The sequence below is a fragment of the Pipra filicauda genome, unplaced genomic scaffold (assembly GCF_003945595.2).
Source record: "Pipra filicauda isolate LSUMZ 115617 unplaced genomic scaffold, ASM394559v2 scaffold6_size6359152_pilon, whole genome shotgun sequence".
NCBI lineage: Eukaryota > Metazoa > Chordata > Aves > Passeriformes > Pipridae > Pipra > Pipra filicauda.
Window position 1 is genome coordinate 2,112,660 of NW_024104865.1, and position 19,653 is coordinate 2,132,312.

Below are 19,653 nucleotides of genomic sequence, written 5' to 3' on the forward strand. Positions count from 1 at the left end.
GTGCTTCTTAAAAGCAGCACAATCTTCATCTATCTATTCACTGGCAGATGCTTTCTCCCCTCTGCACGGCCCCCCACCCCCCAGCCCTTTGCTAGACTAGTTCTTTCCAAAAGCCTCCAGCCTGGCAAGCTGTCCCCAGAGCACATATGTGCATGCAGTGTTTAACCACATCACCTTCTGTAACCTCAGTGTGTAACGTGTTCCTATCCCCCCAAAATCCTAGGTAGCATTTTATTTTGACAAGTATCAAGTAAAACATAAGAATATTTTCAAATCCATTGGCCATCAAATTAAATGATAACCTGTGTAAACTGGTCAGCATAAAGACTTCAGGCTGGTCCAGAGCAATTGTTCTTATTTCTAAAACAGAGGATAAATTTTGGTGGATTAACATATATCTAATCCTGTTGTTGAGTCATTGGGCAGAACTAGGACTGACTGTTTCTCCTTTACCTCTTCCTATCTCAGTCCAAAGCTTATACAAAGCCATGGGAATCAACAGAGGCATTAATTGTTCATGCTCTGACTCATCCGCCCCTGTTTACTCCCCTGTTTACTAAGTGACATGTTTTTAGAAAGCCTCTTGAATTATATTACCAGAGGTGCTCTGTAAATAAATTGGTTTGGGAATAACCATCTCTGATCCTAGGAGTTTTCTTTCAAACTGGAAATCATGATAGCATCAGAAAGCCTGCACTTTCATTTTGAAAAGACTGAGTGCTGGAAGAGTGCTTCTGACCCACAGTTCCTTTCAGTGCTGGAAGCTATCTGAACTCCATCAAAGGGGAGCACAGGTAAACATGGAAGCCTCATGTAAGCACTTTGCTTTGAAACATCTATCACAGTCCTTAAAAAGAAATCAGAGCATTTTCAGCAGCTGCAGCTGGAGAAGAGTAAGAACAGTCTCACAATCATAACTCCACATCAAAACCCAAGAGACTGCACAGCAACAAGTTACCTAGTCATAGAGTCATAGAATAGCTCAAGTTGGATGGAACCCGTAAGGATCATTAAGTCCAACTCCCTGCTTCTCCTAGGACTACCTAAAACTAAATGATAATGACTAAAAATGTTGTCCAGACAGTCCTTGAACTGTGTCAGGTTCATGCTGTGACCACTTCCCTGGGGAGCCTGTTCCAGTGACCAACCACCCTCTCAGTAAAAAACTTTTTCTAACATATAATCCAAACTTCCCCTGTCACAGCTTCATTCCATTTCCTCATGTCCTAGAAACAGACAAGTCAGCCTCTCTGCATGTCAGTGCCTCAGCTGCAGTGGGAATGACAGCCTTTTCCTTCTCCAGAGAAATACTGGGAAATACACTAGAAAAGACTGAGAAAGAATCGTGTGCTGGAGTAGCGAAGGCTAAGCAAATCCCTTGGGTATTCTCCTGTTCCAGCACCTGCAACAGCAGCACAACATGGAGATAATCACATTTGCTTTAAACTGTCAAGTACCATCAGCAGGGTCCAGAGCACAGAACTGCTCAGTGGGAGCTAATGTGTCCTGTCACAAAGCACAGCACACAGCCCCCTCGTACTGCACTGTTTTCTTACCCACTATTTCTGCACCTTCAATCCCTTGAACAGTATTCACCACACAGCAACATGCGTGTCTGCAATTTGCACACCGTCATCTTGAGTTGCTTGGGCTTTCCTGAACTAAATGAATAGCAAATTCAGCACTGTCTTTCCCTCCGCCTTACTTCACTCTCCCTTTGCTTTTGTACATGCTGAAGTAAAAAGCTTCCTCTGACTCAGATTTCAGCTGTCACAGATTTCAGCAATTTTCTCCTAGGAAGTCTGGATGCTAATGGCAGAAATAGCAGCTGTCTCTAAATACTTCATCTGCTATCTTTGATCAAAGGGCAGTAAAGGCCAAGGCCAGGAGCAGGTGTAGTGGCTGACTACTTGCAGAAAATCTCATTTGTGCCAGGCAGGCTCTGTTGAGAAGAGAGTGGAACCACCACCCCCTTATTGACAGGAAGGCTAGGAACAGTTGCCAGGGAAGCAGGAGTAAGGTGGCAACGGGGCATGTGCTCACCTGGGCACAAGTCAGGCAGCCAGCCAGCAAGATGCAGGGCTGCTGCCCCTCAGCCCACCACCCAGAAACCCTGCTGCTACCTCCCATTCCTATGGGAGTCACATCAAAACAGGCAGCTACATGCTAATGCTAAAAAGCAGTTAGGGTTTTAACCTCTTAAACATCCCACAAATATTTCCTCCCACCCCAACAAGAGCATCTTACAGGTGAGATGACTCAAGACAATGAGACTGAAGTGACTTGCTAGAAATGCAATTGAGATGGGAACTAGGACTAAAGTTTTTGTATTTCTCTTTCTCAACATCCAGTGCTTTACTCAAAATGAAGGTTTGGTTGTTCTCGGCTAGGGTCCAAGGACATGCTTTGTTGGCAGCATGACACAATCTGTTTAGAGCTTTTTGATTCCCGCATGTTCAAAGCACTTTCCTCAAAACACTGTGGTGTCATTGAACACAATGTTATGTTTGAACTGAAAGGAGGAAAAAACATCTTCATCTATTATTACATGTAAATAAGAGTTGGTCTTCTACAATCCTGATACCTCAGTAGAGAATGAAGTAAGAATGACTTTGAGCCTTGCTGTGCTAATTAGTGACAATCTACCATGAATTTGCTGAGAAAAAAACATCCTGTCAGATCCACCATAATTTCTTTCACTCTGCGTGAAGACATCCTGGGATAGAAGGAAGGGTGGAAGGGAAGACAGAAATACTTGATGACCTAACCATGTCCTAGGGATCCTAAAGAGCACAATTTAAGTCATGTATCATCTGTCTTAATGGGTTCACTTACCTGCAATACCCAAGGCTTCCCATGATTTTAAATGGTGGCAGGAAAGCATCATATTGCCTAAACCAGAAATAAAGTGCCAGTGCCATTCCATTTCCACTAGAATTGTCCCAGCTAGAAGGAGTCAGGCATCAGGTTCTCATGACTGAATATTCCCAACAGTAAAAAGTGCCTTGAGACAAGTTGAATGATGTTCTTCTTTCATGCCTACTCTTTGGTCTGCCTCCTCTCAATCTCTCTTTTAGGATAGCATATAAGCCGAATCAGAGAGCAGGCAAGTCCTAGAGCTCTACATAGCCTTGTGTCTCTCTGTTTCTAGAGCAATGGTAAGCACCAGCAAACCAAAGAGAGGCACAACAGACAGCCAACAGTCACAGAAAATTAGTTGTGCCCCTCAGGATTTAATAGCCCAGCAGGTATCTTTCAAGGGAGCTAAATACTGAGGTATTTTTCCTAGCAAGTAGGTGCTCATAATGGGCAGTATACCTATAACTGCAGTAGCATTACAGTTGTAAATATATCCAATGGTACAGCACCAGTTCTGTTGCAGGATCCGTGATACAAGCTTAACTTTCTCTTCTGGTTTTCCAATTCACACATTTATTGCCCCTGCTAGTACCAGGTCATCTGGTGTGGGAGTCAGGTAAGATAATTCTGGCTGCTTAAGTTCTTCGACAGAACAAAAGCCTTACAATAATGAGTGGCAGAACACTAAAACCTTTCTGACTCGGCTGATAAAACAGTTCTCCATGTTTCATGGGCAGTGCAGATGCTTGACATAAGGGATATTGTGATGATTAATAATTAACTGGCTGGAGAGACTGAGAGCTCAAGGACAGATGCCTCCCATCTGCAATCTCCGGGAGCTGAGGCTGCACTTTTCAGGAAGGAGGGAGGGAAGCTGGTAGGTGAGAAGGTGACAAGGTTGGTGTGCCCCTGGAACTCTGCAGCCTTTTCAAGACACTTTGCCTTTTATCTCCCAACACAGAAGGTATTATCCTGCACTTCTCCGGGTGGCTTTCACTATCCCAGCCACTGGGGGACCAGAGCAGCGATGATCCCTGCCAGTTCCTGGTGCCAACTCACCCAAATGAGATGCATCATTAGGAGCTACATTCATGTATTTAATAGGCTTGAACATCAGCTTTAATGAGACACCTCTGAGATCTTGGGAGAGGTAACAGACAGTTAGAAACATGCTTCAAAGTCCTGTGGGTATGAGAAGCAGAATTCAAGTTCAGAGGTACCAAGTACAGGATTTTTAAGTACCTGATGTGTTAGAGACTATTAATTTTTGTTCATTATACTAGCTTTAAAATTTCATCTGCATAAATTTCTTTGATCCACCAACGGCTTTAACTGTATTAAAATTAGCTAGAACAGCAGCTGCAATAGGCACTGAACTGCATATCTCAGAGTAATTACACATTACAAAGGGAATCCTTGAAGCATTTCAATAACATGCCATATTACAAACAGCACTTAAAAAGCCACAGATAGACATGTGAGCCTCCTAGCATAACTTTACTGCAGAGATGGATTCGGAAGGTAGGATGTCACTTTTACTTGCTTCCTGCTTCCTTGCCTTTCTGACAGAAGGTGTTTCAAAGAGCACTGAAAAAGCTTTAGTTCATCCTGTGGCGTTGAAAACTGTGAAAGAGAGATGTAAAAGGAGTCCTTCCCTTCCCATCCCCCTTTCCTCTTACATCCCAATTCAGCTCTCAGGGGACACGTTCCTTCCTATTAGCTCTGCCTGAATACAAGGAACAGAAGAGTACACACACAGCATTCAGGGGGATGTACGACCAATCCAATTAACAGGGTGCTGGGATGAACACCTTTCTGTCCTCCCTTGCCCCCCAGGGGGTGTCCTGCCTGCTTGCCAAGGCCTCTAGCTACCATGGTGCAGAGCCTCTCCCGCCAGCAGCATTCTGCCCAGGGGAGGAGGCAGAATTTGATCTCAACAATAAAAACAATTGAAATTTTCATAGATCCATGTGCTTTGCATTCTTTTATCCTTCCAAAGCTTTTGCTTATATTATGAGATACGTAGGGAGAAAAATGGATTTGTAGTACTTCCTTTTTAATGGTCCCAAGAACACACCTGAGCTTGAAATGGACCTATTTAATTTGCCCCTGTTTCTTCTTAGCTTACACTGGATTTAATCTGTTCTCTTTCAATTCAGCACAAGACATTTTTCAATGTCCTGGCCCCAAATTTTCTCCCAGTAGTAAGCAGAAGAGGCATAGTGCTCCAGCAGCAGAAAATAGGTCTGTTCCACATCCCAAAGAACTGTCAAAGAGAAGATAGCCAGCTGTCTTGGAAAACAAGCAGCCATAAAAATTAGAGTGAACAGAAGTACAGCAAATGGCACTGCAATCAAGAACAATGAATGTTAGAACTGGCGACAGATGGTGGGTGGATTTCAGCTTGGGACATGCATTTTTAGCTCCAGCCTCCACAGATATGAAAACCTCCAGCGCTGCCTTCCCACCTTTCCACAATGTCTCCAACACAGGGTTGCTCTAAAGACATACTAGCCCTTGTATTAGTGCTGGGACAGACTCAGAAAAAAAGCTGCACAAGTAACTGACTCTCCAGGTTAGGTAGACACGTAAGGAGGAAAGGGCAGTAGAGATCCTCTCAGGGCAACAAAGCCTGACATCTGTCTAAAAATTCCCTGACTGAAAACAAACATATAGGAGGAGGGAAGAGCAAGGTTAACCTCTATTTCCCAGAAGGAACAAGTGCTTTCTGCTTGTACCTGATAACCAGAGTCTGGGAGGATACAGACCAACTTTCTGACCACCTCAGCCTGCCAGAGGGGGTTTGACTCTCCACTTGCCTCAGAGGAAAGCAGCCCGGCCACCCCATCATAGTGTATCTGGAGTCAGGCCTTCTCATTCCTTCCTGGTGAAGCAGCTTTAGAGTCATATAAAGTAAATAATAGATTTCTTTCATATAAAATATATGTTCAGCAGGCCAGAGAACAAGTGTGAGTAGCACTATTGCTTGGCTCCTGGACAACCTCCTGGAACAGCCAGGATCCACTGGAAACATCCACTCTTCTGCTGAGTATTTCAAACAAAACCTAAATGTTTTCACACAAGAGACCCAGAACAACCAAATCCCACTGTCTGCTTCTCTGGCAGACCCGTGTGAAGCAGCAGTTGTGTTTGAATCCCTCAGGGATTTTAACCTGGCTTCTATCACTCCAAATGCATCAGCACAGTAAGTGGTAAAAGTCAAATGCAGAACTAGTACTGTTACTCCCCCAGCCCATAAGCAGCACTCATGTCAGAACCTCTGGGTATGTTATGCCATCTCAAATGCCTTAAAATAGTCAAGACATCTCTACAAACTTGATAGCTATGAAAGAGGATCAATGAGGGAAAATAGCTTGACCTTTCCTGAGAGGAATCCAGAGATCGGACGGATATCCTAAAATGTATTTTGATATTTGTGCTTAGGCAGCTAGTAGAGCCTTTCATTTTTTAGATAAGTGATTTGCTAAGAAAGCACCTCAGCCTTGCCTGAAAATACCTACAACCTAGGCCTCCTATGCAACTAGAAGCATACTGCTGAAGCTCATGCCCCAGGTGCTGCCCAAGAATACAGATTAATGACAAAAGTGATGATTTTTCAGATTAGTCTCATGCTTAACCTCTTGCTCCTCTCTTTCTGTCACTTCTTACACTCACCGGGCTAATCCAGGGCTGGGAGAAATGACAAATATGGGGCAATTATAAAACCATCAGCTCCAAGTAGTTCCAAACAGAGCAAGACACACAGATGAGCCAAGAACAGATGTCTAGAACATTTTGTACCTAGCAAAAGATAACCTATAGCAAAGCCTATAATTCACTCTGGAAGGCTACACTGGGCTCCTCATGCATTCTAAACCCTGAGGCAGCAACCAGCATCTAGGAAACCATTTTTCTTGCATGAGTATCCAATATAAATAAATCACTAGTAGAAGATATTGAAGAGAACAGCAAAGGAGTTGATAGTTCCTCATGGGTTTAAGCATGACCGCATGGAAAGCACAGTAACAGATGCACAGTTGAAAGTTCAACAAACCACATTATCAACAGAGCTTACACTGTGCCAGATCCTTCCTTTCCCAGAGATGTGGATCTGCCAGGAGTCACATGGCATTCAACCCATTGTTGACACACTCAATGAAGGCACTACACAGGCTAAAATGCTTTCAGCATTTCTAGCATCAGACACTTGCTTCTGTAGATCACAGTTCTTACCTATCAGAGATCATTTGTAACTCCCAGCATTTATTCTTCCCTCATCATTATGTTTCCAGACACCTTAAGATTAATTGCTTAAAAATTAAGTTACCAATTAAAACCATGTTCCAATCTTAGGACGTAGCCTCATATTTTTGTCTGAGATAAGAAGTCTCACAGATTCACATGCTGATAGATAAAGCTCTGAAGTAAGGAGATACCTACTTTCTCTGCTCTGGATCTTTCACACTCAAGAACATCCAGTGTTTTTTTCTTTCCTAACAGTTTGAGTCCATTTGTTAGAGAAAGAATCATTAGACTTGTGAATTTTGTTTCTTTTCTTCCCCAGCAGAAATATAGATTTTATGTATTGATTGATCTCTGCCTCCCTCCCCAGCTTCAGCTACGTCATCTTGGCATAATGACAGGAACAAGAGAGACTGAAACAAACAGAAAATTAGAATAAGGGCAACTCAGGTCACCAACATAGCTTTCAGCCCTAAGACACCCATTTAAATTCAGTTCATTGCACTAATGCACAAATATATACCTGCCTATCATCACACTTAGAAATGCATCTGACATTTGTTCCAATTTAGTAGCTCTGCTTCTACCACTAATGCTCAGCTCTCCCCTTCAGAAGCTCCCAATGTATGTATAACTTAGTCCCTCTGGGCTTCTGAGTAGGAAGCTGGATGACCAGCTGAGCCACACCACCAGAGCAGCTCAACCTACACACCAGGGATGAGGTAAAAAAGGCAGAAGGGTCTGTTTTGCTACTGCTAGCATAAACTTATTTGTTAGGAGAGTGACAGTCTCCAGTACTATCAATACATCAGCTTTCATCAATGCCAAGAGGGGTTTGTTTGGTTTAGGGGTTTGTTTGTTTGTTTTAAAGAATAGCCAAGTAACATTAGGAACCTTGACAGCAAAGTGAGCCAGAGGCTAAATCTTGCTGACAAAAGTGTCATGTTCTAAAAGAATTCTGCCTTGCTATAAGGGGAAACCCCAAAAAGCATCAGAGAAAAATCACTGGAAACCAGCTTCCATATGCTTTCAAGAGGAAACAATCAGTTCTCTCAGAGCTGCTCAGAGCCAGGCCAGGGGATTGTGACTTTGCCTGTAGATGGAGTTAAAGGACAACTTCCAGTAGCAGCAGAAGTATCTCTATATCTTCTGTATCTCTTAGAGCTGACCTTACTTTGAGCCCCTAGGTTTACACCTGAAATCCTGGCCATAAGAATCCTGACTCCTCAAGAGTTCAGGCTGCCTTGAAATGAGTGCTTTAGAGACACTAAGTCAGATTGTCATCTGCAGGAACTGACTCAAGAGTACTGATGTGGGAACGGTAAGCTAATGACAGGATCTGAGAAGCTTTGATCCAGAAGCAGAGTTCACACATTTTTTTACATTGTGTTAGCTTTCCTAGGATCTCCTCACTCACGTGAGTTTCTTATATTTGCTGATGTAAAGGAGAGCATGTTGTGGAGCAGTTTTCCTAAGGCATGCAGGACTAGCAGAAGTGACAACTCCTGTGTTGCCCTGGATGAGTCAGTTCAACTCAGTCCACTGGGCAACAGAGCAATGGTTCAGTGAGCTTGCTGATAGGATAAATGCTGTAGCCAGAGATAGCAATGACCCATGTACAGTCAAGAGACAGCTCTTACAACATCTCATGCATAAGCATACAGTCGCCAGCTACAAGACTGCAGTGCTGGAGAAGATCTGCAATAAGATGGACAGGTAGTCAGCTTGTCACCCTGACAACATCAAAACAGACTGTTCCCCCGATGGATAACACATCTCCAGGCTGTTGCTAAGACAACAAAAATCCACTTATTATGCATAAATGGGCACACTTCATTGCAGGACTTATTAACCCAGGCCATGCCACTTACTCTTTAGCTTCTCAGTTGATTTAAATCAGTTGACATGTTTGGATTCCTTCTTCTTGAAGGAATGGACTCAGCTGCAGCTCAGTGTACTAGTTTTTTTACTCTTTTCTTCCTCCAATTGATTTCCTCTGTCCAAAGACACAAGAGAGAAGAGATGTCCAGTTGCATTTCATCGTCTTCTCACAGGCTTGAAGCAGGCAATGACTATAACACAGCGTTCAGCATCACCAAACTGCTTTCCTTTTCCCTCTGCTTCTGAGTTCAAGCAGGGCAAGGGAGCAATCCCAATCTGTGACTACTCTGCCTGAGGTCAGCCTGTTGTCACTCAAATTAAATTGATGCAGTCTAGGAGGAAAAGAGGACCAGAAACAAAGCCTAGTTTTCCTCACTGGCGCACACTGCCAGGCATCTCAGCCTAATTTACTTGAAACCTCTAATGTACTGCCATCAGACTTGCCATAACACCTTTTTAAAAAAATTGTTCATATTTTTTTCGAAAGTCAAGACCATTTGCAGTGGGAAACGTTCCATCCAAGAAAACGGAAGCAGTCTGGACAGACCTTTCATATCTTGGGCTCAGGACTCTGTTGACATCCAGTGAAAGCAGCTTTCTCTGCCACCTCTCATTTGCAGCAGTGGTCTATTTAGTCTCTCTGCCCTTTAACCAAGAGCCTTCCCAGAGAGTTTTTGGGCCCATAATAGAAAGTGTGATACCTGAGTGATTATGAATCCTGAACCTATTGTGCAGCATACAGATAATTTAATAGTCTAAACTCGGTCCTTCAAACAAACAAACACAACAAAGCAAACCAAAAAACACCACAGAAGCAATATTTTGGCTTTTGCTCTCTATTTGTTAAATACATTCACTTTGGCCAACATATGAAGGAAGAAAAAGAAAGAAGAGACCCTAGTGACTCTCCATCACCTACTCTTTCAGGACCACAAGTTCTTCAATTGACTTAGAGCATCTCTTCAGCTCATCACAGCAAGAAACTTCACAGCTGTCAACCTACTTGACAAAAAAGTTCCCTTGCTTTCCATGTGGCTTCCTGGAATACCAAAAAGAGTCAAGAGATGCTGTGCTTCTCCACACTGAGCAGCTCAGAAACAACTAATAAGTAGCGCAGAGGTGAGTCCACTACCTGCACTAGGATTTTTCACTCTTCTGACTAAGCAAGCTGAGAGCATCAGAGACCTTTACCTACAGTAAGCACAAACATGTTGACATTTTTCTGAGTAACTAGACTTATTCTTTGCTCCAAAGAGATAATAACATGCTCCATGATCTAGTCAGTGCTTAAAACAATCATTTCACAGAATGAAGTGCTAGTGCTTGCAATTCTGTTGCTACTTCTATAATACACTCAAAGGCTCCTTATATACTGAAGCTAGAGGTAAAAAGCATATCTATTCCTTCAGTCCTAAAGCATTCCACTGCAGAGGCCAAGTCTCACTCTCTCTTTTCCATTGCATAGGAAGCCCAAAAGGGATGCTAGGATGGTAATTCTGTGCTGGTTTTCAATGGTACACACAGGTCATCACCTCCAACTCGTATATGAGCAAATTGCTGAAAATGACGGAGCTGAAAAGTACAAAAGGAAAAGTAATTCCTTCCTCCATACTACTATTTTGTATCAGAGAAGTTGGCTTAAAGTACTAAAGTTTTATGCAATTATTCTGTGGCCATACAGACCCCCTAGCTTTATGCCTTTCCTCAGAGATAGCTGGTGTGTCCTCTTCTCTGCAGGGACTCTTGGAAACTATATGCATAACTCTTAGCTTTTATATCCTCAACCCAAAATGCCACCCCTTCTCCAAACACAGGCTGCTTGCCATAATATCACAAAACCAAAACAGAGGCCTTTATCATTGCTGTGAATTCAAGAATGCTATTGTGTTTGTTTTTCTTTCAGGGCCACTTGGATGATCCACTCAGTGGTGTCATGGAGAAATCAAACCAATGGCACCATCACCCACTGATCAGTGAAGCAGGAGAGACACCAGTCAGTCAGCTGCAGGGCCATCCTTTGCCATCACCATCAGCCTTTGCCCATTTAGCAGGCAAATGATATAAATTATATAAAGAACTGAAAGAACATGGGAGGACCATTGTAAATATTTACACTTTTGTTACCTTTCTGAAATTGAAGTCACAGGGGAAAATCTCAGAGTCGGTCCAACTACAGTGACTTGAATCTTATTTCCCTCTCATTCACTCCAGATGGGATGACATGGAATAACAGTGGGACAAGGCCGAGAAAGAGACACACACCCCCTTTTAAATAGACCCTACATCACTGCTCCCTGGCTCTGTGCTGACCAGGGTTCTCATTTTCCTCTACGGCACATCTCAGGGGCTCATTTTCCCCAGCAGAAAGAGTAAGCAAAAAAAAAAAAAGCCAGTAGATCAAAATGACAGTTTTATATATTATCAGCTGCAAAGACAGTGGAAATTCAGGACAACTTTAGCTGTAATAAAAGAGGGACAATGGTGATATCAATATCCTTGCTTTTAATATGATAGCATGAATGTGCTATGCAATAAGCTGGAAATATTATCAGAGCCCCCAACTTGAATCTCTGCCAAGTAAACTATTTTTAGTGGAATGTGTTTAGCTTGCTTGATAAAGATTAAAACCCAGGCAATAATTGCAGTTACTCTTCTGCCTGATTTAAATAGGCAACATTTATTAATGTACAGTGATTAGGCAAACTATTCCAAAGTAAGCCACAAAGACTTAAAGTGATGAGGAAACAGGATGATATCCTGCCTAAGAAAGTCAACCTCATAATCTATGATGTGTTCCATGATAAAAAGCTTATTGATGCAGACCAGAGGGAAGAGAATTACCAGTTATGAAAGGGAATTTGATTTGTCCTTCTGAAGTAAAAGTGATAACTGATTGATCAGAGCAAACTCTGCCACAGATTTTATAGATCCAGTTATTTCCTGCAGGTTTCCAACCAGAAGTTGGCTTAGAGTCCATGCAAGAGCTGGACTGGGATTCAGACTGGGAAAGAGATATACCCATGATCAAACCTCTAATCCATATTCTGTATTCACACTTACACATTAAATCAGAGTTCAATATCCTGCATATCTACTCTTTAAAATGTCCTAGTTGATCAGCAAAGTTCTCCTGCCCTGTCTGTTTTGCAAGTGCACAAGTCCATACAAGCTTGTACAAGGTCTTTGGCAAGAGATAGAATAGGATATGACCACCTAGTGTGCTGAGGGTGAGGAAAGTTTGCTTTTGATGAGAATATTCTGAACACTAGGAATACCCAGTGATTTTTGCTCCATTATTTTATGCTGAAGAAAATAAGTCTACGAATAGATCTACCTGCTTCAGCTATTTGTGCAAAACACCTCATTAAATAGCAGCACTTTTTTTCCTAAAGAAGCCTGGTACATATCCAATGGGTAAAAGGATAAATGACTGTAATCTTTGAATACACAAGACTACACAGAGTGGGTATTTCATAGCTGCACAAAGCCCATAATTGAACTTCTGCCCTAAGGATAAGTTTTCCTGCAGTGTAAGTGCTTCCAGATGCCAAATGGGGGTCATGTTCTTTGTCAGGAAAGCAGAGCTTTACATCCAGTTAATTGTTGTCCCCAGCTGTCTTTTTTGTTGTTGCTGGGGTTTTTTCCATTGAGGCCAATTTTCCAACAGTTATTCAAGCAAATGTGTTCATTTCCCAGTTTCCCTATGATTCCTCACCAGTGTAATAAAGTGCAGATTTTGCATGGCTATATTCCAGACTTCGTGGTGTTAAAATCATAGCAACAATGAAAAAGCATGTTGCCTCAATAGTCATAATGTAGGATGTGAGCTACAGGTGACTCAGTGATAGTCAAACCAGGTAGTCTATATGCAAACAGAACAGTTTCTGTGTACAGACTGGTTAACCCATGGAGTTATTACTCACACATGAAGGTTTTCATGGTTTGCTAAGGAGCAAAAACTACTTAGTCTGAATTAAAATGATGACTGCAATTCAGTTCACTGTGTCCCATCTCAGAGCACAGTGACCATGACCAGCAAGCCCCTTCTTCCATAAATCCTTTGGGCTGATCTTTGGTGTCAATCAAACATAAAAAGGTAAAGATGATACCCATGCAGTATTTGGATCTCTTTTAGTAGTGAAATATTCACTGATTTGGGCCGGATCAACCGTGGCTGAGAGAGGAAAGTTCAGACTATAGTTTATTGCAGAACAAACTAAAAAATTGCAAGGAAGAGAGGGGATATTATAAAAGGACAACATAACTCCTTTATTTTCCTCAAAGTATTAATGATAAACTCTTGTGTGTGCATTTGCAATGCCAATCCCTTGTTATCAAGCACTAGTTACCACTTACTTGGGTTACCAGACCTGTTGGTTGAAGGACAGCTTGCGGGAGTTCACAGTTCAGGCTGCCAAGCAACTGATCTTTAAATGCTCAAGACCAAAGTCTGGGGAAGGATTTTACACCAGCTTGCTCAATTTTACCAATAATAGCACTGGAAGAGGTGGCTTCAGTCCATTGTACTTGTACTTTTTAGACTGTCCCTCAGAGCAGACACACACCTGAACAGGCCTTACCACTCACTCTTCCCTCAGAAAACAACCCACTTGTTTTAGTCCTCAAAAGATCCCTTAATCTTTGTGATAAGAAGAGGTTTGACTTTTACAGCCACCCACTCCTAATCTCTTTGGTGTCTATTCCCCCTACAGGGAAACCCACACTATTCTGTGGGCTTCCTGATAAAAGTTGTCACTGCCTGATGATAAAAAGCAAATGTATGTTGTAATCTTAAAGGTCTGGAGCTGGATATTTAGAGCTCAGTCAGCACTGGGCCTTATAAAGTTGTATTTTCCCCAGAAAAGGTCACTAAATTTGTGGAAGATCTGAAAACTACTTTTTTTTTTCTCTCTTTTTTTTTTTTTAATCATTAGTTGGTAAACAAAAAACAAAGATAAAGTATACAATCATCAAAATGCTCTTCATCTGAACATGCCTCTCCTGACCTTCTGTCAGACCAGCAAGCAAATAGGTTGTGCCAAGCTTTCTTCTCTTCGGAGGCTTGTGCCAAGATTTGGACCTTCTGATTTGTTAGCACAGATAACACCCACTCACATTCCCCTTTGCAAGAAAAGGTCAAGGAAAACGACTTGCTATCCTGTGAACATTCAGGAAATATTGCCCAGCAGCATGTGCCTGTGCTCCTCTCTGTGCTGAAACTTCACGAGACAATTTCTTAGTCCTGTTGTTGCAATTAACCTTTAGAGAAAATGATTAACTACATTCTTACGCATGTGAGGGATTGATCCATATTATTAGCCTAGAAACTATGTCCTTATTGCAATTCTACAGCTGTTTCTCCTCCCTAGATGAAATCCTGGCTCCTTCCCTACAGCATGGTAGTGCTTGCTTACTCAAAATTAAAGAACAATTATCTCCAGCAAAGACAGAGATGATCACATTTCCTTCCTTAACTGGGGCACTGGAAATTAAAAAGTACTCTCCTCACCCAGTGCTGCTCCTGAAAGATCCTACAGAAAATCGAGCATAATACCTGTAATCTGGTCCAATATGCTAAACATTTAAAACAACCAAAAAAGCTGGGGTCAGCATCATCTCTGATATGACATGCTTGGATGAGGAGTTTGGGCCAGGGGAGGGGAAGGTGCGGCAGGGAATCAGCCTCTTTGGGGATCTGTGCTTGGCTACTCTTTGTACAATGCCTGCCTCCAAGCATGAACACCCACCCAGCCCCACTGTCCCCTCAATCAGTACAGTTTCATACTCACCATGTCATAAACATTCAGAATCACTGGTTCATTTGCCATTGTTGACTGCAGCAGAGGCTGGATTAAAACCTTTCAGTCTCTGCCAGATGTGTGTTGATGCCCCAGGATATGCTTTCACCCTGAGCCAGATAGAGGGAAATGCCTCATCCTACAGTCGTGCCGAAGGAAGGAGTGTGGAGGGAGGAGGAAAGGACAGAATTCTCACTGGTATGTGTGTGTGTGTGTAAAGTTGGTTGCAGGGAGGCAGTAAGGGTTGGGTTGGGTTTGCTGGTTGTATAGGGTTTATTTTAGCCCTCCACGGCGTGACAGATCCAAGGTTTCTTTCTAACTCTGTAGCGCACCTTGGGGTCTGTAGACTCATACACCACTGTAACCAGGCACCGTCCAAGCTTGTAAATCCCGATCCACAGAAGACACACTCTGAGCCCAAATATAAGCCCTCTTCTGGCACCGTGAGCAAGGCGGGGGGCAGTGTGTGCGGGGGGATTCCTCGGCAGAGCGGCAGGCTGCTACCGCAGCGGGCTGCCAGCACGACGCAATAGCTCTGGGCTCCAAGGCACGGAGCGGGGCCGGAGCGGGCGCCGAGGTCCCTCCTCCCGCCGCCGGAGCCCGGAGCCACCTCGGGATCTGTCCCCGGTGCTGGGATCGGTCCGTCCGAGCCGGGATCTGTCCGCGGTACTGAGGTTGATCTTCCCGGAGCTGGAATCTGTCCGCGGTACCGGGATAGGTCCGTCCAGAGCCGGGATCTGTCCGCGGTGCTGAGGTTGATCCCTGCTCAGACTCTCCTTTGCGGTCTCTCCGCCGCCGGCAGGACATGGTGAAGAGGCTGTGCCAAAGGGGCTCCAGCGCGGGGCTCAGCGGTGGGAGGGGGCAGAGGAGGGGGCTGGCTGCCCCCGGGGCACAGAGGGGATGCGGCAACCCCCATCCTGCCCACGGCGTGCAGGCAGACCTGGCGTCGGCGCCGAAGTTAGTAGGCAGTTCTCCGCGGGAGACGACGCGGGATTACTCGGCGTTGGGGCTGGAGGAAGGAAGATGCCGAGCGGGCGATGCTTCCAGGCGGGGTGCGGGGCCGGGGCTGGGTACCCCAGCTCTGTGTGCTCTGCTCTCCGCAGGGCCAGTCCTTATTTCACGATCAGCTCGTCCCGAGCTGGGCAGCCTCTACTGACTGACAGCCATGGGGACCTACCCCGTCCTCTGCTGGCTGGATGCATCGCTGCATGGCACACGGTGGGAGGGCGGGGAAGGGACGAAACGACTGGGCAGGGCGAGTAGTTTCACTCCTGGCAGCAGCAGGTTCTGGAGTTTTTTTCCGTCCTGGAGCTACTTTACAGTCATGTTAGGAACGAGCAGCTCTGCAATGTCTTGCCAACAAACACTCCCCTCTGACCTGGATGCGAGAATTAATTATAAAATGCACTGCGGTAAATTCATCTTCAATTTGCTCCTCCTCTCTCTTTAAAGGGAGAGCAGGGTTTGAGATGGTGCTGGGAGACGGTGCAGCTGAGAGGGAGAAAGAGGGTTTCTGTATCCAGAGATTTGCAGTGGTGTGGCAATTAGCACTCTGACCTTACACGTTCAAACACCACAGACTTATCAAGTGAAAAAAAAAACCCAACCAAAAAAAAACAAAAAAAAAAAAAAAAAAAAAAAAAAAAAAAAAAAAAAAAAAAAAAAAAAAAAAAAAAAAAAAAAAAAAAAAAACGCAGGGATGACCTCATCTGAGTTGGAGGCGTATCTGAGGCTGAGGCTCTCTGCCAGCTCCCAGCCAACCAGATCTGAATGAAAATTGCAGGGAGCCCGTTACATCAGCAAAGCCCAGCATGCCTCAGACCTGTCTTCAGCTGCATCCCGTCCCGGAGAAGGGCTCACCTCCGTTTGTCAGGACCGGAAAGAAAATACCATAGAGCTGCAGTCTCGTAAAAGACTTGTTACACGGTGTGCAGGAGGATTTCTTGTGAAGGCAGGCAGCATGAAAGGGAAGTGAGCCCATGTCCTGTATAGCTGAATGCCAGCCCAACAGAGTCAGACATAAAACTTTTCTTCTGGATAGTGCCAAAGGAGATACAGAACTGCTTTGCTCTAACTGTATGGATTTGCATTTTGAAAGAGCAAAGCCACAGTTCAGGCCTGGGCATGAAGGTATGCAACGTGGCAGGGACTCCAGCACAGTCGATTCACCTGGACTAGTAATTCCATGGGTGGGCTAAGGCAATTCCACACACACGGAACAGGGGCTTGACCAGCACCCTGACTTCCCTCCCCCCACAGTTCTCCAGCCCACCAACTCAAACTGTTGGGTGCCATTAACCATCTGTCTGAGCAGCCTGGGGCTGAAAGAGCTGTTTGTGCAGATGAGAAAAGGCACTTTCTCCTCCCTACCATCTCAGAGTCCAGATATTCCTCAGAGGACAGACTGAGCCCCCCTTTAATTTTAAAAGCTATGGAGCAATGAAAAGCTCCCTCTGCAACCACTCATGCCCTAACTTGTAAGACAAACCTCCTACTGAATCCCAGAGGGTTCCTACTAAACTTTCATAAATACTCTGAGATTGTCACTTTTGTATGTGTCCTGCTCTAGTGATGGTGATGTTTTAAGGAGACTTGAAAGGAGAGGGAACAGCTGATACTAGACTAACCGATGTAACTTGAAAAGCAGCATTACAAGCTCTTTCCACACTTGTCCACATGCTTACTTGCTAAATTAATTCCAATGACTGCTATGCCCAGAGTTCACTAAAACAAATTAGAGACTTAAACCAGATACACCTTCCAGAGACAGACATATATAAATACTTAGGATTTGGGAAAGATGACAGTCAGCCACAAGCTTAGATGGCTTGCCTGTAGACATTTGTTATTTAAAGGACTTTTGCTGTAGGAGAGACAGTAAATGTAACTTGCACATTAAGATCTGGATTCACTCCCTCTAACTTGAAGCAAGTGGGAGGTCTACATTACAAATGTCATTGCTCCAAGCTCCCTTTTCTTCCCCTTCACAGAAAGAAGTTGTTCCACATGGTGACTTAGCCTCCAGTGTTTCAGTGATCCATTGAAAGTTCCTTTTTTACCCCATTCTATTCTAGGTGACTTATTCTAACTCCAAGTAGAAGGGATCAGTCTGAATACAAACAGCTCATTAATATGAGATTTTAACAGTCACATAAACTCTTCACAAGGCTTAGTTTGCTTTGGGCTGTGTTGAAGAGTTTCAGCAACAGCTCAGGCTGATACCAGTCAAGAAAGTGAGCTGCTCTATTTCAGGTGCATAAGTACAATCCTGCAGATAACCACACTGCCTACAGGCACAAGAGTCCATATCTTGCCCTATAAAAACATTAACATTTAAATTAATTGCAAATACAGAGGAAAAGGGAGATTCTTCTTACTACTGGTTAAAGCAGCTGGAACTAGTGCTTTGGGTTCTGTTTTGAATTCTTCTTTTAAACACTTATGCTGCTTTTAGGACATAGCAGACACACACATTTTTTCCATACACATCCCTAAAGCTAGACAAGACTTTCATTCACAGTTAAGCAGCCTGTTGCAAGCCTGCATTTTCTCAGATTCTCCACATTCTTAGCACTCCCTTAAAAAGGATTAATGTATTTGAGTTTAATTGTGATCATTCCCACTTACTACTCATGGCATAAGTGTTTGTGCATCTTCAAGGATCAGTGTCTAAAGGAGACAGCGTGGTCTTACATGAGTTCTTTGATTAAGAAAGAGGTGAAAAGGGTTAAAAGGAAAACAGTGCTACCACCCAACATGGACTAAAAAAACAAGAATCAGTTACAACCTTCAGGAATTACCTGGTACATTAACCAAGGCAGTCAGTAGCTGAGAACTTCAGCCACCTTTTCCAGGTCCCAGTCACAAAAATGGCATCGCTGGGCACTGTAAACAGAGCTGTGACATTCCACTGGGGGCAAGAACAGAAGAACAGCAGTGCAAGAGAGAAATAATGGCTAGATTAGAGGTGGTGGTCTATCTTCGAGTTTGTCTACCTGTGTTGCTATTCAGGAATTCTAGTTTAAATAAACACCTTTCCTTAATTTACCCTCATGCGCTTTCAAAGCCTCAGTAGCCACCCAGCAGACAATGGGGCTTTCAAGCACATTTCACAGTGGGGCTGCCCAGTTTAAACTTCAGGACATTTAATGGTCGTGTCTCCACATTAGGTACACCACCCCTGGGTGTCCATTATATTTTTTGACAACTTGTCATTTCGAATTGTATAAAGTGCTTCCGCCCATGTCAAGTTGTCATTATTATCCCATTCTGAGTACATTAGTCAAGACTATCCTTTTTAAAAGACGTATAAAATCACCTTTTAAAAACTAGAGACAATATTTTTTCAGGTCTTTGAGAATGGTGAGGTCTTTGAGAATTTTTTCAGGTCTTTGAGACTTGTCTCCCTGCTTCGAGAATGTAAAGGGAGTTGCTATGTCCTTCTTCCATCTACAGCAATAAATCACCACCTGGACACATGCTGGAGCTTTGTAGCCTCATTCCGAGAATGGGAGAGGAGGTATTTTGATTGAAAGAATTTTATCAGCATAGGATACCAGCAATGTGCTTTGCCCCATGTAAGGCAACACATGAAATATTTAACTTCATATTGCACCAGAAAGAGAAAGAACAACAGCCAAATTGGATTACCTCAATCATTTAAAATATTTCCTTCAAGACTGTGGGGATTTCTAGCTGAAAGCTAGGCATGTGTTAGTAGATGGGGGAATAATTGATATTTACATTGAATTGAGTCAATCCTGATTTTGCATTTTGTCTCCCTTTTCATTGCAGCTACACTTTGCAACTTTCTACTCTGAAGCTGTTTGTCAGGAAGCAATGAAGGCTGGCAGCTCCTAACATGGCTGGCAGG

The 19,653-nt window shown here is 43.6% G+C and overlaps 1 protein-coding gene across 1 annotated transcript in view; it reads right to left on the reverse strand.

Moving 5' to 3' along the window:
• LOC114003037 (deubiquitinase DESI2-like) overlaps positions 1 to 16,081 on the reverse strand; it is a 56,701-nt gene extending 40,620 nt beyond the window's left edge. The window contains exon 1 of the mRNA XM_027749561.2: positions 14,772 to 16,081. Within this exon, the coding sequence (XP_027605362.1) occupies positions 14,772 to 14,810 (39 nt within the window). The 5' untranslated portion in view covers positions 14,811 to 16,081. The remainder of the gene's footprint in view (positions 1 to 14,771) is intronic.
• Positions 16,082 to 19,653: the final 3,572 nt, after the last annotated feature.